This window comes from Acipenser ruthenus, chromosome 27 (assembly GCF_902713425.1).
Source record: "Acipenser ruthenus chromosome 27, fAciRut3.2 maternal haplotype, whole genome shotgun sequence".
Classification (NCBI taxonomy): domain Eukaryota; kingdom Metazoa; phylum Chordata; class Actinopteri; order Acipenseriformes; family Acipenseridae; genus Acipenser; species Acipenser ruthenus.
In genome coordinates, this window is record NC_081215.1 from 5,021,978 (window position 1) to 5,044,386 (window position 22,409).

Sequence of the window (22,409 nt, forward strand, 5' to 3'; positions counted from 1 at the left end):
AGTGACATGACTACATGTTTCCAGTTTAATTCCAAGTAAAACATTCTAGTTGTGTGCCCAACCCTTATGCATATTCCACAATACCCTTGTTTGTTTGTTTTTTACTTCCTGGCTTCACAGTACATATGAACTGCAATGTGCAGTACATTAAACAAACAGGTGCTAATGGAAATGCCTACCTATATTAGTTCCCTGTGGTTTTGGGCAGTGTGGAGAAACAGGTTTTAGCCAATAAAATACATTTAAGAATCTATTACATAACTAGAAAGTGGAACTGGGGGGGTTAACCACAAGCTTTGACCCGCACATACAACACAATGTACTCCTACCCGCAAAGCTATTTGACGCTTGCATAACTATTAGATTTGTTGATTTTTACACTTATAAATTTATATGACAATCTGAAAAAAAAAGTGAAACACAGTTGGGTATATAATGGAGTGGAGGCACAGGATAAAGAGTTTTTCAGTATTGAAGGTAAAGTGTGGCATACACGTGTACACATGAACAATTATATTTCTAGTACTGTACTTAAAGTCTGATCTGAACACAAGTTAACAAATACGTGAACGCGCATCCTGCTGCGTCCATGCCCCCCCTCCCCCCAGGTCGCGCGTATTTGTTGGAACTCATCAGCATATCGGCTCTCTTATTGGCTGAAACAACCGCAGAGCTGCAGGCGGGAGGTGCCGTGTTGTGATGAACATCGAGCTCAGCCAATAGACAGCACGCAGTTTCTTGGAGGTAGAGTCTATTTCGTGTGATTAGATTTGGCATCAAGGCTTCTATCAATCGATAGGGGAACAAAAGATGGCGGCTGGTCTGGTGTGAGGGGAGAGATTGAACACCACTCGCACCTGAAAATAGTATCCTGGATACATAAGGTGTTCGTCTGTGCTCAGAGGTACATTTTAAATGGAAAGGGGGTGAGAGGGGAACGATAAGGAACTACACATCAGACAACACGAGTTAATCGCTGACACCGATAATAAACAACCACATGGTTTTAAAAAAAAAGCACAAAATTAACGCATATATAGCACGATTAACAAGTGCAATGTGTATTATTTACCTAGTGATGTAAATGGCATTTTACATGTTTGGAAGTCGCTACACTCTTTACGTTCTTGCTGCCGAATGGCTTGCAAAAGTTCGTTCAGAATGCATGATGTAAACAGCAAGCGCGTTTTCAAACCATCAGGCGTTCTTAATATTGTTTAGTGCTGAATATTTTTGCAAGATTACGGGATACAGGCCAAGTTAACAAAGTTTCAAAACTTTTGTGTCGTTCAGCTGTGGACATAAAAACAAATATACATGTTTATTTGCAAAGCCCAACCCGTTTTCCAACCAATGTCATTGAATCATATCCTCAATCTCACTATGGTATTTGTTCCTCAGTGCTGGTGACCCTATAGTGGAGATAAATCATTTCAGCGCCCAGCGGTGATGGAGTTCCACCGACACAGCCAGTATATCCTAGAGCAGTTCAACCAGCAGCGAGAGATGGGGCTGCTGTGTGACTGCACCTTCATGGTGGACGGAGTGGTTTTCAAGGCGCACAAGGCGGTGCTGGCGGCCTGCAGCCAGTACTTCAGGATGCTGTTTATGGAGCACAAGGAAGTGGTGGACCTGGACATCAGCAGCTCAGAAGGTAACGTGGCCCGCCCTTTTAACTCCTCTGCCGGGAGAAGCAGAACGTGCTTGCATTTTTCATTACACCCTGATTTGGAATGAGTGGTAGTAATTGAGCAATGCTTGGATAATCAACTTAAAACTAAAAATAAACAAATACTTGGCAAAAAAAAACTGTGCAAACCAGCTAAAAAATAGTATTCCCCCCCCCCCCCCCCCCATAATGAAAAAAAAAGTAATTCATAACTTCATAAATATATTTTTCCCTTTAACTACTACAGTGTCATAAGGTTAAAGTTTTACCATTTAAACCTTTTAGCTTTTTCTAATCATAGGTTAATGCTGTGTTTCTGTGCAGGCCTCGGCATAGTGCTGGACTTCATGTACACTGGCAGATTGAACCTAACCAGTGAAACAGTGGACAGCGTGCTTGCAGTCGCTGGTTTCTTACAGATGCAGGCCGTCACAGTCAGCTGCAGGGTTTTCAAATCCCCCCAGAAAACAGGAGCAGACAGTGTGCATACTGGTATGTAGCAGGATTTCCATGCACGCTAATGTGTCTTTGGTGTCCCAGTTTTATTAACATGTTCATTACAAGTGCTCTCTTTTTCATTTTGTTGGTAGGTGCTCAGATCACAAACAGGATCAAGTCTCAAGCCAAAAAAACAAATGCTCCAATGCGAGCGGGTAAGGTCTTGACATGGGAAGTGCAGCCGCTGTCCGCAGGAGAGACACCAGAGAGTGTGGGGACAGGGACAGGTCCAGCTGGAAGATTAACATTGCGGCTCAAACAGGAAGATGGACAGTCCACGGAGGAGCCAGCAGGCATGGAGGTGGAGCTGGAGGACTCTGAGAGCGAGGAGACGGAAGACGAGGAGTCAGAGATTCAAGTTGAGATTAAGGACGAAGATGAAGAGGCGATTGTATATGTGGATGATGTAAGCGATGTTGATTACACACCAGGTGAGTACTCAATGGGTTTTACATACACTGTCATGCATAACAGCAGGGTGGGGGCAGACTTTCTTTGCAGATGGTTACGCTTTAGTGTCTCAATCATGTTCAGTTTACACTAAAATATAGTTTATTTTACAGTTCAGCCTTCTGTGCACTCTTATACAAGATATAGGGTGATGTGTCTTTGTTATAGCGAATGCTCAGTGACACAGACATCTCTTGACATAACATCCTTAACAATATGTTACAACCTTAGACCTTAAGCATGAGCGTCATTGCAGTGCCTCAGCTCTAAAGCTGGTGTGCTTAACATCACGTCCTTACACATCATTCGGTGGTTCATGTCTATGTCACACTGGACAATGATTCACAGCATTCATTTCATTTAAACATGTCAAGTCATTAAAGTGAAGATGCAACATCAGAAGTTTCAAAAAGTAAAAATGTGTTCTGTACACAGTGCGATGCTCTTTATGCAATGTCGCAGGAAAAATCGATTTGTCAAAACTCAGAAAAATCATACCACTGAGTGTCCCTGACACTGAAGAATTAACTGTACTAAAATGCAATAATATGATGCAGATTAAAACAAAAAAAAACAGGCAGACTTCTATCCTAGTCACACAGATTATTTTAAAAGGAAGAGCAGCTACTACAGCTATGGCCAAAAGTTATATATATAATCAAATATAACATTTTTTTTAATTGTCTCAATCCTAAAAATCTAGAGATTCAGCTTTTGGCCATAGCTGAACAAAAGTCCAGCTTTTTATGTTCCGTAGCACTGGGACTTTGGACACTGGATGGGGAGAAACGTAAGGGGGAAGGGAGGTTATAAACCAATGATTTTAAAATAAAAAAATGTTAGCATGCTATTTACTCTTGCCTTTAAGGGAATTCCAGCTTTAAAGGGAAGTCAGCTGAAGGAGATTATCAGTCTACGGCTCTGCAAGGAACACAAATGTCCAGTTCCAAAGCGATGTACGGTCAGCGTTTCAGAAATAAACCCAAACACGAGCCACATAAACTCACGGATGCTGAAAGGATGAGACTGTACAGACAGCGCATCAAAAGCGACCCTGTAAAGTATGAGGCTTATCGTCGGTATAACATAATGCGATCCAGAAAAAAACGGGAGACAATGACCGAAGAGCAGAAGGAGAGGTATAACACGCTGCAGAAAGAGAGTCACTTGAAGAGAAGAGCTCAGAGAGCCAGACCTACACCCACCACACCGTTGTGCAGAACTCCTTTAACTGCTGAACAGATTGCAAAGTTGCAAGAGCTGTGGCACGCCCACAGAGAAGAGGAACAGGAGAAAAATGGGAACCGGGGAAGAAACAAGAGATAGTGGCATCTCTATGGGGGATGGAAAGGAAAAGCCAGCCCACAAGCTAATAAAACTGAAGGCAACGATCTGCAATGCAGTGGAGCATGCCGTGTGGGAGAGGAAACTCCACAGTCGCCAGCCCGTCTGCCTTTGTTTTTCTGCTTTTGCTTTGTTTTATTCCTAGCATTTCTTCAAAATGAATTGTTAAGGATTTGCCAAACATATTACTGCTCTTGATGGCCTTACTCTGCCCTTCAAATCCGGTGTGTAAACTCAGGTCTTCTAGTGGCCTTATATTAACTCTTTCATTGTGTAAAATGAAGGGGTTATTAGTTTACTGCTGCTAATTTGGAGAGCCATCTTCAAAGCCTCTTCTATGAACACACATTATGATTTTCTTTTTGTATCCACAACTAACGTTTAAGAAAAAAAGACAAATGCACACAGCCTAGCTATTGTATATTGTTATAAAGCCAAATAAACTGCTTGCAACTGTGATTGATAAACTGTAAATGTACCATGTGAAACTATAATGTATAACAATCTTGAAACTTGCAGTTCAATATTAACAGAACCATGTCTGGTAAACTTGGAACGGCCAGTTAAATTTACAGTAACTAAACATTTTCTAGAGATTGCTGTCGGTTGTAATGTCCCATCTTCTGATGCATTCCCTTTCTAAGTTTTTCTGTTCTGTATCGTCTTTAATAAAGGTTAATGACAGCGTGTCCCTGCAGAATTGTGCATCTTCTATTTATAAATATACATATCAAACATATGTTCATACTGTTACCCTTGCAATAACTATAGTATTTTAACAAATTTAGAACAAGCTATTTTAAACTTAGTGGTTCCAAGTTCTGGCATGAAGCAAGAATGGGTGCATATTCTGGGGTTCTGTTCCACATCAGAAATGTTTAGGGGGCTTCAGTCTGGCTCTCTTTGGTTCATTTCACAATTCCACCATCACAACTGATACCGGGGGGGGTGGGATTATGGAACGGCTCCACCGTAGGCAGGTGTGAAATATTTAATACTGCATTCTTTTTCGTACACACAATGTGACCCTGAGTATATCACTGTCCTACTTTCTTTATCTGTCATGTAAATGACTGAAGTATTACAACAGCAACAAAACACAGTTAAAAAGACAAGGCAAGCTATATAATTTGCCTTAGAGCAGGGTTCAAGGGTTAAGCTTATGTCCCTGTACAGCTAAAACTTTATACCAAGGTATGCTTCTCACAAACTAGAGAAGACAAAAGGAAGAACTATGAAAAGAATGCCTTAAACCGAATATATTGTGGTTTCCAAATGAACATGATTTTGTGACACTGCAACTTGAAATAAAATCTCTGAATGACACATCTGTCCATCTGTATGGTGTCAGCGTCACAGTGGTTAAGAAATGTATAATAATGTTGAACTGAACTATATGGGGGCATTGAAAATGGCACTGAAGATAATTAGGTGTAGGAAAATGGATTTGGTACTACACCTTTAAAAAATGATTAAGTCTAATTTCTCTTAAGATGGTTTATATAGGCCCCTAGTCCCAGGTAAACAGAAGGGAAGTTTGTCCACTGAATTCTTTACCGTTTCCAGCAGTCTGCGATCACAGTCTAATTGAGACGGTCCTGTTTCGTTGGTTTCAGGTAACTCGGTGAATGATGCTGTCTCTAAGTCTTATGGGGTGCGGTGGCAGGGTGGCACAAAGTCCTGCAGGAGAGACAGCCCTGCAGGAGATGACGGGAACCAGAAAAATAGAAAAGGTAACCCACCATCATACACTGGCTGGCAATACAAATACCATCAAACTGATCTGGAGTTGTGCAATGTGCAAAATGCTTAGCATTAAGTCAAGTAGACAGCGTTTCATGAACTATTGTGCATGCTATTGGCAGAAATGTTTGCTTGATTTTGGCTCAAAAGGTTATGTAACATTAGTGCAGATTTATACCAAAATGCAATATGCTTCATTTTTGGTGGAAGTAAAATTAAACTGCTATTGCTATATAAGCAGTAACACCCAACTTTTGAGTAAAATTAACCCCTGGAGAAAAATGTTTTCAGTTTTATTTTACTTTGGTAAAAAGGGGCAAATTGCTTACTTAAAATACTAATAATATCTGTCCCTTTGTGTCTGAACTATGAAGGCAGTATTGAGTGTTAGCTTCTGTTTGTCTCAGTCTTTCTAATGTGATCCCCCCCACCAAAAAATAATCTCATTCAGTATGAATAAAGCACTTTACAACTTAATGTATCTTTTCACAAATGCAAAGGGGTAGATAATTCCCAATACTGGGATATGGGCATTCAGGAGGCAGTAAAAGGTATAGTTTCACATGCCTAGCTTTTTCATACTAACAAATCCTGGCTTCCTGTTCGTATAGCTTTAACTAACAGTACACTGGCTCTGTTGTGAGCGTTTAGGAATGTACTACCACATGCTGAGCGTGTAGACTACACTGTAAACATGCTGGCTGTTTGTGTTTAAAACTGTGTTGTTTGGCAGACACAAAAAAGGAGGTCATCTACTAAAGACTGTAGTGGCACAACTTTTGTTTTCTTTTGACCAAAACATTAAACACAGTAGAAGGCACCCAACTCCCCTTTCTAAATGCCTGCGAAGAACCAATATGGCTTTACTTACAGTGTATCGAACAGATGATGTTAGTTTGTGAGCTGCTTGAATTTGGATTGTTTTTTTTTACCTAGATAATTGACCCCCGAAATGACGCGTCTCCTTACGGACATGTATGCCAGTTACCAAGTTATCCAATTGACACTTGTAAGATTGAAAAGAGTAATACCTTTCAATGGGTCTTGTCATTTTAGTTCCACTATTAACAAACTGGGATGGGAAGTTGAATCCCTAAAGGTTCGGGAATACCTGTGCAAATGGAAAAAAAGGGGGAAACTGTTTAAAGGCTCTTCAAGAAATAGTTATCCAACGCAGGGTTCTCCCTAGTCCACGTAGGGTGTGGATTGCAGCCAAGATCTCCACCATTACTTGACTAGAATGGAAGGGAAAATATACTGCTTGGAAAAGCGTGCCTGTTGTTTGCTCTATACTTAATGGCCAATCATACTGCAAAGATACCTGTCAAGCAATCATTTCAAATTAAGCTTTGGTTTCCACACACAGGCTTTGTAGAAAGCTGCCCAGAGCCATCCAGCGAAGGTGACTTGCAGCTCCAGATAAAAGTAGAAAATGAAATCTCAGCTGTGGACTGTGGTCAGCAGTGGCTGAATGAAGCGCAGCAAGCAAAATCCACTAAAAACACTACAGAGGAAAAAAACGCACCGAAAGAAGAGAAAGGATTTGCAGTGATGTCGGACGAGGACGTGCGAGACCTGCTGGAGCAAGAGGAAAACAAAAACACAGCCATGAAAACCAGAGTCGACTTCAGGACTACATGCAGAGCAGGCTGCTGGAGCACAGGCCCCTGCACACCATCCCCCCGTCCCAGTTAAACGACATACTGGCCACATTCTTCCTAGACGTGAGAAAGAGAGACGGCTCGGAGTATGAGCCCACCACTCTGAGAGGGATACTGTCCAGTGCTGAAAGACATCTTCAAAAAAGCGGCTACCAGTGCAGCATACTGACAGACGTGCAGTTCAAGAAAGCACGGGACCACATCAAAGCCAAACAGAAGCACCTTCGGAAGTTAGGGCTAGGAAGCAAAGCCCGGGCTGCAGAGGAAATTACAGAAGAGATCATCGAGGAGCTGTACAGGCAAGGCCAGTTAGGAACTCGCTCCCCGTACGCCTTGCAGAACATGCTGTGGCTCACCACCATGCTTAGCTTCCGCATGAAGGCAGGACAGGAGCAGAAAAACTTGAAATGGGGGGATGTTATTATCGAGCGAGATACAAACGGACAAGAATATCTGGAGTACAATAGACAGGAAGGGACCCACGTCGGGGATGCAAGGACAGTTAAACTGCGTGCATATGCCACTGACAACCCCGACCGGGATCCTGTCACAGCATACAAACTCTTTAGAGAAAAAAGACCACAGGCCATGTTAACAGATGATTCCCCCTTCTACCTGAGTATCAACAAAAGATTCAGCTCAATAAAGGCACCCTGGTATAAGCCCTTACCTCTGGGTGTAAATAACCTTAGAACAATCTTGCAAACCATGGTGAAGGAGGCTAACATTGCACGAAACAGGAGATTCACAAATATTTCTGTCCGGAAACTTGTGTTGCAGAAGCTCAAAAGCAGATGAGTTGTTCCCCCGAGACACTGTGCTGTTTTAGACAGCTGTCCTTACATTCTCAACGTTCCTGTTTGTTTGTGGACATTCTCTGGAGTATATCCCATGGAATGGAAGCACTTGATTGACTGTCAAAGACTATCAAAGAAAGCAGTTACAATCATTTTAATTGGAGACTTTAACTTAACTGTATGATTGTGACCGGAACAATATTGCATTTATTGAATACCCTTTCAAGATCAGGTCTTCCCAAAGCACTGAGCACATTTAATGTAAAAAAAAGACTACACATCCCTAAGGCAATATTACAAACTAAAACGCCTTTTACAAATATACTGACAGACGTTGTAAGGATTTCAAAGGCTAGGGGCAAGAGAAAGTCTCTTCGCCCCCTAGTGGAATATGTGCAAAATGATATTTAATAAAAGATAAAGCAGGTTTGACTGTATTTTGTGGGAAATATTGTAACATGGAATAAAATATTTTGAAACCACCGTCACTGTGAGAGAGGACTGACTTACATGACTTGCGACTTAACGGGAATGGAATTTTTTTTTTAATGGAGTTGCTTATTATCAAAATAATTGTAGAAATGGTTCTTCATTGTGGCAAAAATATATGAAAGAATTTGGCACAGGTTTTTAATGTGTGGGTTCGCAATCCCAAATGGAGATATCTGTACGATAAACTTCTTATTAAAAAAAAACAGATCTCTACAATGTTTATTCATGCTAAAATGATCCACTAGCAGAAACTAGTGCAACAGGGCACACATGCATTAGAGACTAATGAGTCTATTCCCTTGCTCTAAATAATGACTCTTTGTAATGCATATGCTATTAGAGGCATACTAATGCATGTTTCTAGGTGTTTGTGGCTACCTTTAGAATGCTTTGTCATTGCCATTCTGAGTGTGAGATCTACACTGTCAGTGAAGTCTAGTTGCTGTTAATCGGTTCCGATGGGGATGTGACTTGGAATGTATTTTAAAATATTGTTTTGCATGCCTCAGATCACGTTCGTGGTTCTGATCCTGTTTTCCTGTGTGTGTCCCTTAGAGGTGGATATAAGCTCAGATCCCACGGACCAGGTTACAGCAAACAGGAGAGCCCACAATCAAAGGCAGCAGTGGAACCACAGCAAGCGCAGCAAGCATTGGAAAAGTGGGACTGTCGCGCACACCTGTGAGGTAAGGTAAAATCAGCAAGGACAGGGTAGGCTGCTGTGCCCTGGGATCAGCAGAACAGCCGTACCGCTCCGTACATCATACGCTTACATGCCACAGGTGTTATGGTGGGGCTGTAATATATATTCAAATGCTATTTTGGATTTATAATAATCAGGTGTCCTGCTGTTTTATCTAGTTTTCTCTGTGTCTTGCCATGATTTTGGTGTATTCATCACAATTGTTTCTTGCTATCGTTTGTGACGTTAGCACGGGTGGCCAAAGCTGGCTCCTCCACTCCTGGTCTTTGTTCCAACCCTGTTCTTATTTTATTTAATTAAACCCCCATCCAGACCCTGAAGTAGGTAATGATATCATTGTACCTGTTAAACCTGGAGCGGAATGGCCCTCCTTGGACACTCCTGCATTAGCACTTTGAAATGTTCACTTCACAAAATAATGAGGGAAAATTAACACAGTGGTAAATTATTTGTGAATGAGGCCAACAAGTTTCTATTTTGCAAAGGCATGTTATTTAATTGTGACGTATACCAAACTGTTCAAAGAAGTGCCTCTTCCTGCAGCTGACTTGTGACTTTCTAGTTTTATTTCTCACAGAAAGCCTTCGCTAGGCTGGCATATCGGTGGTGTTTGAAGTTTTGTGAGAAAGAATAAGAGTCTTCAATCCCTTTCCCCTATACATCTGGGCATTTCCATGCTAATGGAAACTTTACACATGTGTAAATGTTTGAGTAAATTGACAAGTTGCAGCTTGATTTCTTTTGAGGTTAAATATTAAAATTAAATAAAACACACACTGGGGATATGCTTTTTATTAAAACGTGTTTTTTGGAGCTGCAGGATTTTGTTAATCACTAATAAAGGTTTTTACTCTTGCCTCCTGAAGTCTGTCCACTCATAAAATCATCTGCTAAATGACCAATTCATAATAATAATAATAATAATAATAATGATAATAAACCCTGGGAACTGAATTGAAGTTGTTCATGTTACAAATATTAAAGTAAAATACATAAAAATGCATAAATGCATTATTTTGTGTATGGGACGAATCAATAATTAGTAAGCATTTATTGTGCAATTTATATTTACGTGCAATTATATTTATGTTAAAAATACATTGTCTCATGTATATAAAAAAAATGAACAGACAGTTCAGTATGTCCTGTATCCACGCTGGGAAAGAACTTCATCTCCTCATTGGCTGCACCTTTCACATCATTTGCATAACGAGCATAGCAACAGCACTTTATACAGTTGATGATTGGATACAGCTTACATTACTGTGTTGCTGCGGCTTAATATGTTTTTTATTGGTTACACCTGTGAAGATGCTCTTAAAAAACTGTGAGCCTGTAATGGACGTTTTTATTTCCAGCGGCATTTCTAAAGGTAAGGTTATTTTTCTTTTTATTTATAGCTTATCTATAATTAAAAGTACTTTACCTATTATAATTATTTCAACACATATTATATTTAATGTTAACCAAAAAATGTCTCTAATCTGTACATAACTACTGCAGTCTGATGAGAAACTATAAGCAGCTGTGAATATTAAAGACTAGATAAAATAACTTTACATCACTTCAGCCAAATACAATTAATATTACAATTCTACTGATGGATCACATATTTTTATTTTAGTTATCACTAATGGAGCAAAAACAGTCATCATTCATCTCTGGCGGATGTGAGGACCCTTCTGTCAACGGGACAGTGCCCCACACATCTGGACAAGAGGAAAAGAAAGTCTCTGAGGAAGTACGCCAAAAACTTCAGAGTTGAAGGTAGAGTGTCTTTTACTTTATGTCAGTTCACAAAACAATTGCATTCACAAATAATCATTCTATTTTCACAAAAGAGAAGTGTGAAAAAGTTCATACTCTTGCATATTTTTAGACACAGATCTTTTTTACTCTAACCCGAAGACCAACAAGCTGAGAAAAGTTGTCTTCGCTGAAGAAGAGAAGGAGGCAATCTTCCATGACTGCCATGGTTCACCCCACGGAACGCACAAGGGAAGGACCAAGACTGCAGAAAAAATATCCTCCAAGTACAGTTTTGCATTTTTCTCTGGTCACATTCACTAAAGAACTACAAACCATGGCAGGGATTTGTATTGTAATGATTATAACAGGGAGCATAACTGCACTTTTAGGGATTTTCAAGTGAAAATATCTCAAACATTCCATGCAAGAACAACCAGTTCTCACTTTACCATCCCAGAATTACACAACAGTTTCACAAAAAATGGACCCTCCCTGTACTGTTAAATAGCTTTACCCTGCTTTGTTTGTCTTGAATACTTTAACTTTTTCACTACAAAGTCAATAACTATACAAAATATTTTTTTTGAAACATAGCTTATTGAAACAATTACATTAAATCAGGTATACAATAAAAACACAGCAATTATTGTGACCCTGTTAAAATAGAACTAGATTTTTTATATATATATATATATATTTTTTAACATACTTTCCCAAGTGGTTGGGATTATCATTTGATGCCCTGTACAAAAATCATTCTTGGAGATATGTCAGTTATGCTTTATTTAAAAAAAAAAGAACTAATAAAAGGAAAACAAAATGAATTTAAAAGTACTGATTTTTTTTCCACACGTAGATATTACTGGCAGAGCATGATGGGATTTATTGTATCACGGATAAAAGGGTGTGGCAAGTGTCACCATAAGAAGAAAATCAAGACAGAGATGACACCCATCGTCACAACAGAAGCCTGGGAGATCCTCGGTGTTGATCTGGTAGGCCCTTTGCCAGAAATAAGCATATTCTAACTGCCACCTGTCTTTATTCCAAATATGTGGAAGCATTCATTTTGAAGGACAAGATGGCTGTATCTGTATCATGGTGTTTAAGAACTCTTATATGTAAACAATTAAATTTATTTTTTGAGTAAAAAATAAATGTTCATTTTTTTAAAGGATAAAAAGCAAGATTAATTTACAAGTAATATGTTTTATTATAGATAGTTAATCATCATGCTAGTTCCATCGATCTAGTTTATTGAAGGAAAACATCACACAGGTACAATGGACAGTTTTTTTGACCATTGCATTGTGTTGACCTAAAGTATTAACACTAGAACTGCATTCAAAGAAAGTGATTTTGTTATTTGCTATTTGCATTTATTCCTGCATACCTGTAATCATGTGTTAGCAGTATTTCAATTGAAATTCCAGAAATCATGGTAAACATAAAACATATTGTACTGCTTTAAAAAAACAGTATTCCTGTGCTTGTGTGTACTTATTTTCCTTTTACTTTTTACAGTAGTAATCTTTTTTTTTAATCACTGTCCCATTAATTCTGAACACTACTGTAAGTAGAGTTTGAGAAATGTGAAATACTTAATGGTAAGTACACACAGCAGAGCTGTTTATTAAGGTCCAATATAACTGTTTTAAAAACCTAAGAAAATGTAAGTGATACACTTTAACAAGTTTTCCTAGCACATACTTTCTTTAAAGGTACTTACAGGCGAAAGACTTCATTGTGTTATGATGTCTTGACAATTTTCTCCCCTCCAACAGACTAAAAACAGTACAATCATTTAAAAGTGATCACAGTCTACAATATTAGTAAGTATACAAGTCTGTGTATTAAACCAATAACCCCAACCCTAAAATCTTAGTGATTGGTTATTCCAAGTACAAAATACAGTACAGTTTTTTAGATGTACAGTACTGTGCAAAAGTTTTAGGCAGGTGTGAAAAAATGCTGTAAAGTAAGAATGCTTTCAAAAATAGACATGTTAATAGTTTATGTTTATCAATTAACAAAATGCAAAGTGAGTGAACAGAAGAAAAATCTACATCAAATCAATATTTGGTGTGACCACCCTTTGCCTTCAAAACAGCATCAATTCTTCTAGGTACACTTGCACACAGTTTTTGAAGGAACTTGGCAGGTAGGTTGGCCCAAACATCTTGGAGAACTAACCACATTTCTTCTGTGGATTTAGGCAGCCTCAGTTGCTTCTCTCTCTTCATTTAATCCCAGACAGACTTGATGATGTTGAGATCAGGGCTCTGTGGGGGCCATACCATCACTTCCAGGACTCCTTGTTCTTCTTTACGCTGAAGATAGTTCTTAATGACTTTTGCTGTATGTTTGGGGTCGTTGTCATGCTGCAGAATAAATTTGGGGCCAATCAGATGCCTCCCTGATGGTATTGCATGATGGATAAGTATCTGCCTGTACTTCTCAGCATTGAGGAGACCATTAATTCTGACCAAATACCCAACTCCATTTGCAGAAATGCAGCCCCAAACTTGCAAGGAACCTCCACCATGCTTCACTGTTGCCTGCAGACACTCATTCGTGTACCGCTCTCCAGCCCTTCGGCGAACAAACTGCCTTCTGCTACAGCCAAATATTTCAAATTTTGACTCATCAGTCGAGAGCACCTGCTGCCATTTTTCTTGCATAGTTGAGTCGCTTGGCCTTGTTTCCACATCGGAGGTATGGCTTTTTGGCCGCAAGTCTTCCATGAAGGCCACTTCTGACCAGACTTCTCCGGACAGTAGATGGGTGTACCAGGGTCCCACTGTTTTCTGCCAATTCTGAGCTGATGGCACTGCTGGACATCTTCCGATTGCGAAGGGAACTAAGCATGATGTGTCTTTCATCTGTTGCAGTAAGTTTCCTTGGCCGACCACTGCGTCTACGGTCCTCAACGTTGCCCGTTTCTTTGTGCTTCTTCAAAAGAGCTTGGACAGCACATCTGGAAACCCCTGTCTGCCTTGAAATTTCTGCCTGGGAGAGACCTTGCTGATGCAGTATAACTACCTTGTGTCTTGTTGCTGTGCTCAGTCTTGCCATGGTGTATGACTTTTGACAGTAAACTGTCTTCAGCAACCTCACCTTGTTAGCTGAGTTTGGTTGTTCCTCACCCAGTTTTATTCCTCCTACACAGCTGTTTCTGTTTCAGTTAATGATTGTGTTTCAACCTACATATTGAATTAATGATCATTAGCACCTGTTTGGTATAATTGTTTAATCATACACCTGACTATATGCCTACAAAATCCCTGACTTTGTGCAAGTGTACCTAGAAGAATTGATGCTGTTTTGAAGGCAAAGGGTGGTCACACCAAATATGGATTTGATTTAGATTTTTCTTCTGTTCACTCACTTTGCATTTAGTTAATTGATAAATATAATCTATTAACATGTCTATTTTTGAAAGCATTCTTACTTTACAGCATTTTTTCACACCTGCCTAAAACTTTTGCACAGTACCGTATGTCTTGTCTATATAATATTTTGCAACTGAGGAGCAACCAGATTATCGGATTCTGATTACTGTAAAGTTACCAAATGTTAAGCATAAAATACACAACATTTTACACATGTGATATACTGAACATACACTGTTGGTTTCATGCAGATATTTCCTAATAAGTGTGCTGTGTTTTTTTTAGTCTGTAATGGTTGCAATCAACCTACTGTAAATAACATCAAATATCTTGTTGATTCTTCACAGCCACCTCTGTCTGGATTGTTGGGCACAGTTTTGTGCACTAGGGGTGGGGAGCAACGTGCCAGGAGAACACTCGGGCTGGACCTGCAGCTGCCAAGCACCTCTGTCCGCTGGTTTGGATGGAGGGGACTGAGATGGCACCCTTTTTTTTAGAATTTTTGTTTATGATTTAATTTTCAATTCCCCTGTTTCTGAAACCGATATCCTGGTGAAATTAAACCACACCTCCTGTAAATATGTTATTCTTTCCTTCCCATAACCACCCTTACACCTTTGTGTTTCATTTATTGCATTATTTTATATGTTTAAATAAAAGTTGTTTTTTTTTTAATATGTCTGTTATTAATTGATCAATGTAAATGGGCTTAAGTATTAATTTATGATATTTTGTGATATATGATATATGATATATGCTGCTTGATATCTCTATATATGATACATGTGCTATCTTTCAAATTATAAAGCAAGGTCATGAATTAAGTTATGGTACAATAAGTATTCTTAAACTGAGCTGCAGCTGTTGTACAACAATAATAATTAAAAACAAAAAATCAAATAACTAGGTGAAGAATGAGTTCTGTCGCAGCTTCACATAGTAATTTTCACATTTTTCCTGAAATACCACCTATGGAGACTTTTATTGTAGAAGTGAAAATCAGTGCAATTTACAGTGATTTTAAAACACTTTTTGTAGTAAAAAGAAAAAAAAAACGGTCTTGCTTCTTAAAAAAAACAATGGCGTCCTGTAAGCTTCACAGAGACTCCAACGAACCTCCCCTTTAAATTTAGAATTTCGCGCATGCGCAAAAAGGCAAGAGGCTACTTATTTTCCGCTACACCGTCCTCACAGGGCCAACATAGCGACTCTTCCTGGGACTCGACCAATCCAATGCGGTCTGTGCGGTGGATCCTTACCAAATCTTGTCAAGGCAACTCTCATGCTTTTGTGACGCTTGTGTTGGTCCTGAGAGCAGGGCAGTGTGTGCTAATGAAGGCATTGTAAACAGAGGGTGTCATCGAACACTGAAAGTAACTGGACGACTTCACCATAGGCTTCAGGAAGCTGCACGTGCCACAAGAGAGCACGGAGGTCATTAAAGTGGCAGCTTCTACCTTCTCTTTATATATATCACTTTTTTTCTTAAATAATACTGAAAGAAAATTGCTAATTATGATATGATTCTCTTGTTTTTTAATCATCCTATTAGATGAGCATCAACGTCCAGCAGCTGCACAGCACCAACCAGTGACCTCTGAGCAGCGTTCTGCAGTTTCAAGCCACCAATCAGTGACACCAGAGCAGCAGCAAGCTTCCAAGGAGCCAGAAACAGCTTTCTATACAGTGGGACAGTTTGTTCTGGTTAAACTGACAATGGGGAGACGACATGCAACATTTGTTGCAGAGGTAAGCAGGCAGTAGTCTTCTTTCCATGAGAAATTTAGCGATGTTATCAACATGTTATTTTAGAAAACAATTTAATCTGGTTATTGAAATTTTATTGTGATGAAACACAATAAAATTTAATGCATTGAGATATTTCTATTTTTTCCTCCCTGAAGATAAAAAAGATGTTCAGTAGCAACGAGTTTCAACTCCAGTACATGGAAGAAGTGCGGAGAGATGTGTACAAGTGGTCAGCTAATGCAGACATATCACAGGAACCAATCAGATCCATACTCCAACGACTTCCAGATCCTATCCTGAGGGAAGAAATAAGCTCACCTAGAGCTCAGCTTTTCACATTTAAAGGAAACCTTTAAATATCTTCATTGTGATTGTATCCTATCATTAAGATCCTTTAACTTTAATGTTCTTCAATGTTTCTTCAATGTTTCGTTCCTTCAAGAAAGTCCTTAGAAAACTTAAAAACACTCCGAAATAACTGTAATGTAAAGAGGCTCTTTTCAACCTTTCAAAAGCAGTCATATGATATCTGCTAATGCTCCTATTAAAAAGGTTAAAATAAAGAGAATACACTCATTTTGAAGCCACTGACTCCGTTTGATCACATTTCTGCTTTTAATTTGCAAAATTAGATTCAATTGTTCTTAAACAGCCTCTCTTATTAGATTTGACGGTCCCCGTTACCAACGTTCCTCTCTCCTTCATGTGTCAATGAGTGTCACCAACCGTTCTGTTTTTTAGATAAGTCAATTACATATGGCAAAACTTCTACATGTATGTGCTTCATTACATTAGATTGAGCATGTGTTTGATGGGTACATGCATATTTTAAAAAATGTTTTCACAGTGCAAATATGTAGTTTTGTGTGCAAGCAACATAAGGAATACCTTGGACTCCCATAATTGACTGTTTTCATAATAAAATGTCAATAAATAACAAGTCATTCACAACATTTTAACACAAGTGCTCTTTTCATGCCTTGTGTCCGTCCTCATTCACAGCGTTGCCATGCATGGAGTATGAACTTCAAAGACCTGCAATATGAAAAGTTATCTTCCCTTCAATAATTCTATGCCATTGAGACTCTAGAGCACATGATAAGAAGGGGATGAACATCACGTCATGAACTTTATTTTTCAAACTTTATGTTACACATGTGTACCCTGTTAGCGTGGAAATGCACATCTATATGTGTATGTAACTAAACTCACTGATTACCTAGATCTTGGTTTTGTGTATTCTTTTTTTAATATTTATCATTTATTAATGCTATAACACAGTTTCTTCCTAACATGTTTTTTTAAAGCAGTGATTTACAAATGCATCATACTGTATATATATCTCAGATTACAGTCAGTCAGAATTTAGGCCACCTACTGGGGTGTGATTGGTTGGTGGAATATAGTTATTCATTTAAAATTCTGCTTCATTGGAGAATTACCTTGCTATACAAAAAACACACACTTGCAATGAATTATTATGCTCGTTTTCTGTGTTTAATGACTTGAATAACACTGGATATGGCATAAATTTAAATTATTGCTATGAATTAATTATAATTTAAATTATACTTTAAATTATAATTAATTCATAGCAATATAAAAAGATCACATTTATTCAATGCAGGAAGAGCTTGCTCTAAAAGTAGGGCAGATCTGATCAGATGCTGGCACCAAGCAGCTTATTGCATTAGACTGCTTGTTTTGGTATGCAGTGTGTGTAAAGCCGATGCTTAGGAGTCAAAGACCAGCATCTGATCCCCTGCTCTCTCTTTCATTTTCAGACCTCTGCTATTCCCAGCTTCTCTGTTAGCAATAATGATCTGCCTGAAGCTAAACGCTATGAGGCACTGACACTACCCACATAGAAACCATAAAGATGCCATAAATCTTTGCTATTTTAGACCTGGTCTGTGCCTGGACTGTTTGTGGTTTGACACTGTGCTTGACTACTAGCAAGAAGAAAAGTTGGCCACAGTGTGGTATAAGGATCCTTGATAAGCATCTGTAAACAGCCTTTATGGTTAATTAATAACAATAGATGCAAGTTTATTACAAGTAAATTCAGTTCCATTATCTCTTAATCATTGCATTAACCTGACCTAAACATCAAGAATCATAACCTCAATTACATGATGATTGGAGAAAGGCAAACATTTATTTTTTAGTTGTTTTAACAGTTACCAGTTCACAAGTTGAATGTCTAGATCCATTACCTCAAGCCTAATTGATTTTGTGTTGCTCGTTCATTGGTAGAACTATAAAGCTGAACCCCCTGGCTCAGAGGTAAGAGATTGGGAAATACGTGAGCGAGGAAGAATGACTTTAAATATATTCAGACACCTGACGATACAATGACGAATAAACACACGTCTTTTTTTCCAATGAGTCTTACAACACCGATTTTAAAATGCTACCTAGATTTCAGCATTTATTGAAAAAAGTCATTCACAGCTTTCAAAGAGTTCTTGTTCTTGTCAGCTGACTCAGATTTTGCAAAAGATGACTGGGCATCAAGTACACAGCGCCTGTGTGTGAGGTACATGTGTTGCAGATGGATGTCTGTGTATGACAGTGTGTTTGACGCACTTACTATCTTCTAATGCCAGTGGAAGAGATGGAAAAGTACCTGTCTACACTTCATGATGTCTCAAAAGAGGGTCTGGAGTACCTCTGTGGCATGCAGGAAAAACTGTCAAACATTGGTCTGATTTTCCATCGATCAGCACAAGCTCATCAAGTTGATCACAGACTTGTTCACATGTTTGTTGGTGCCAATGCCCAGCGCAATGGCAATGAACCACCAGGGCCAGACTAAAGTGACCTGGTTAAAAACACAATTCTTATTATATTTTGTTTTTCAGGAAAATGGACCCGAGGTGTACAAACCCCCGGCTGACAACATAATGCAGAGTCCGGATATCAGAGAGGTGTCCCTCGTGACCTTCTCTGACCCCATATCCCAGCAGGGTCACATGGACAGGTAACCCACATCAAACCCAAAGCATTTCATGTGTATGTCGCCTAATAACTGTACTATTTGATATAATGTAGGCAGCAACAAGTGCTTATAGCCACTAGCGGTTGTAAAAACATACTGAAAACAAAGATGTTGTATAAATCTCACTCCCCTGTGAAATCTCTTCTTGTCTTTTTTACATTGTGAACAGAGAAGCCCCCAGAGAGCTGATTGCAAACTGCAGACGGAAAGCACTACCGCTGGAAGAGAGGGTGAAGGTCATAAAGATGTATGAGGCAGGGAGAAGCTGCAGAAGAATCGCGCAGGAGTTTAATGTGGGGAAAACCCAGATTACTAATATCATTAAGATAAAGGATTCCATCTTGAAAGACTTCCAGAGTGGCCACCCTCAGACCAGAAAAAGAAAAAATAGGGGAACGAAAACACAGGATGAAATGAATTCCTTTCCATTCGACTCCAAGCAACATGAAATGAGGTGAGGCTCCATTCCAAAATATACAACAAATTGTTTATTAGCTCATGAATCATACATACTCATGCCATACAGATACACGTTTCATGCAGAATAACCACACGAGCAGTATGCTCAAAATCATTTATCTTATTAGCATTAGTATTATCACTGATCCCCTTTCTCAATCCCTCATGACCTTCCCTGACCCCACATCTCAGCAGGGTCACATGGACAGGGAACCCACATCGCCTCCAAAGCCCAAACGTCTTGAGACCACTCAGGGGCTTGGTGGCGTATTGGCTGATTCATTAGCCTTTCACCTCTGGAGACATGGGTCTGAATCTGTCTCGCAAGTAATATTCATTTGATAATCTCAACCTTGTCCCCCCAGTGGAAAATAGACAGCTTCACAAAACAACTGCACAATTCAGCACCATTTGATACAATTGTCATTGTCTGCTTGAGGGAGGCCAGAGACTCATGATAGAGCTGCTCTTGCTTGTTTGGATCCAGGTCATTTGAAACCTTAACGCTTTTTTGCCAACATAAAAAAAAGTATTTTGCATGTGTAAGTCGTAGAGTAATTGTACTACTCTTTGATATTATGTACGCAGCAGCTGTGACAAACCACCCTCTTTGCTGATGGTTTGTCACTCTTTTCAGGACTCATGTGAAAAGAAGTTCCCCACACAGTAATAGAGAGGTTTAACAGGGCTGCCTACCTGTGAGTGTATTCATTAAACAAACACAAGCCTAACTCCACCAAGGAGCGCTAGCTAAACTTTGCACAGACCTATCTATAAACTGGACGACTAAGAAGTTTACCGGTAACCAAAAACACTTGTTCACAAAGACAAGTTACACACAGTACACAATACCGTTCTTCAAGGTTTTCCTGGACACAGATCGATCCACAGGTCAACTCCTTCACACAGACAACTCATATACCTCTCAGACCTGGGTAAATACCTGGCAGGTGTCCCTCATTACATTAGAGCCAGGTGTAATTCATCCAGCTCCAATTCCAGCCCCCCTAGGTATTCTGGGGGATGTAGTCCTGACTCCCATTTAAACCTCAGGACTACATTTTCTTTATCCTCCCCCTACTCTGCCACACAACAAGTGCTTAAAAGAATAGCCACTAGCAGTTGTAAAAGTCTATACTGAAAAGAAAGATTTTGTATACATTTCTTCTTGTCTTTTTTACATTGTGGACAGAGATGCCCCCAGAGAGCTGATTGCAAACTGCAGACGGAAAGCACTACCGCTGGAAGAGAGGGTGAAGGTCATAAAGATGTACGAGGCAGGGAGAAGCTGCAGAAGAATAGCGCAGGAGTTTAATGTGGGGAAAACCCAGATTACTAATATCGTTAAGATAAAGGATTCCATCTTGAAAGACTTCCAGAGTGGCCACCCTCAGACCAGAAAAAGAAAAAATAGGGGAACGACAACACAGGATGAAATGAATTCCTTTCCATTCGACTCCAAGCAACATGAAATGAGGTGAGGCTCCATTCCAAAATATACAACAAATTGTTTATTAGCTCATGAATCATACATACTCATGCCATACAGATACACGTTTCATGCAGAATAACCACACGAGCAGTATGCTCAAAATCATGTATCTTATTAGCATTAGTATTATCACTGATCCCCTTTCTCAATCCCATCACCAAGGGAATATAAGCCTTTGCACAGAAATAAAAAAAAAATCCCACTTCTTGATGCTGAGCCTTTTTCTGTTTCTTTTTCGCTTTTCCGAGACCTGTGGGATTGAAACCAAGAGCGACCAGGAAAACACTAACTGTGGCAGAGAGGTTGAGAGCCATTCAGATATACGAGGAGGGAAGAAGCCCTCTATAGATCACGAAGGAGTTTGATGTGGGGAGGACCCAGGTTCAGAGGGTGAGGGAATCTGTGCTGGAGGATTTTGAGATTCTGATGCATCCCTGCATAGTGGTGAAGCAGAAGACAATGGAGAAACTTACCTTTGAATGAATGAATCAGTGTGAAGAGAGGTAAGATCAGCAGCCAGCGTATTATGTGAATATTATATGATATTGATGTGATACAGTCTTCTGAAATGTCTTTGCATCAGGTAGTTTGTATCAGATTACAATAAAATTAGCTTTACTGATTAATTATTTTATTTTTAACTGTATATTATACATAAAGGGTGCTGTGTAAGATGCAAGCGAATTTTCACCACTCAAGGTCAGAGAGACAAGCAAGCCCAGATGAGTAGCTGTTTAGACCTTGTGAATTGGATATCATATTTCTCTTACAGAGCCTATTCTATAGACAGGGTGATTAGTAAGTAAGTTTAACACATCAACGAAGGCTGTGTGTATGTCTGTGTTAATAGCAGATAGCTAGCCAGGCACTCCACAAACACATCTCTTACACTTGTTTCTTTTCATTTTATTTCACAGTTTGAACAAAAACAGACACCACCCTGGGAGAACTCGCAATGCAAGAGAAGGTGAAAGCCATTCAAATGTACGAGAAGAAAAGCTGCATGATCCAGATCCAGAATGCCATTAAAAAGAAGGACTAGATCCTGGGCATGTTTAAGAACCACTAGCACGGCAACAGAAAGCGACGCACGAGGAAAACAGAGTGGTGTCTGAACGCCATGGCGGGGAGGCGCCTCGTCACCAGAGCCATGATCAAGGAAAGGGCTCTGACGCTGGCTGAGGACTTGAACGTCAGGAGCTTTAAAGCC

The 22,409-nt window shown here is 39.5% G+C and overlaps 1 protein-coding gene across 9 annotated transcripts; it reads left to right on the forward strand.

The window, feature by feature from the left end:
• Positions 1–727: 727 nt before the first annotated feature.
• On the forward strand, positions 728–19,224 carry LOC117432291 (zinc finger and BTB domain-containing protein 17-like). 9 transcript variants are annotated; one of them, XM_059002145.1, is made up of 13 exons: positions 730–904; positions 1,402–1,654; positions 1,994–2,161; positions 2,260–2,598; positions 5,578–5,694; positions 9,210–9,340; positions 10,982–11,124; positions 11,237–11,390; positions 11,963–12,101; positions 12,891–12,938; positions 14,846–15,932; positions 16,051–16,247; positions 16,403–17,471. In XM_059002145.1, the coding sequence occupies exons 2-7, from the start codon at positions 1,450–1,452 to the stop codon at positions 11,120–11,122; spliced, it is 1,101 nt and encodes a 366-aa protein (XP_058858128.1). In that variant the 5' UTR covers positions 730–904; positions 1,402–1,449; the 3' UTR covers positions 11,123–11,124; positions 11,237–11,390; positions 11,963–12,101; positions 12,891–12,938; positions 14,846–15,932; positions 16,051–16,247; positions 16,403–17,471. The 9 variants fall into 9 exon arrangements, with proteins under 9 accessions (XP_033909875.3, XP_058858128.1, XP_058858130.1 ...); XM_059002147.1 differs by lacking the exon at positions 16,403–17,471 and adding an exon at positions 19,112–19,224 and having other exon boundaries at positions 14,846–16,247; XM_059002143.1 differs by having other exon boundaries at positions 14,846–16,247.
• The last annotated feature ends 3,185 nt before the right edge of the window (positions 19,225–22,409 follow it).

Bases quoted from the DNA above. Each gene is read 5' to 3' on its own strand.
- LOC117432291 (XM_034053981.3), top strand. From the start codon at position 1,450: ATGGAGTTCCACCGACACAGCCAGTATATCCTAGAGCAGTTCAACCAG. The intron at 1,655-1,993 runs GTAACGTGGCCC...GTTTCTGTGCAG, and splicing joins GGACATCAGCAGCTCAGAAG to GCCTCGGCATAGTGCTGGAC. The intron at 2,162-2,259 runs GTATGTAGCAGG...TTTTGTTGGTAG, and splicing joins AGCAGACAGTGTGCATACTG to GTGCTCAGATCACAAACAGG.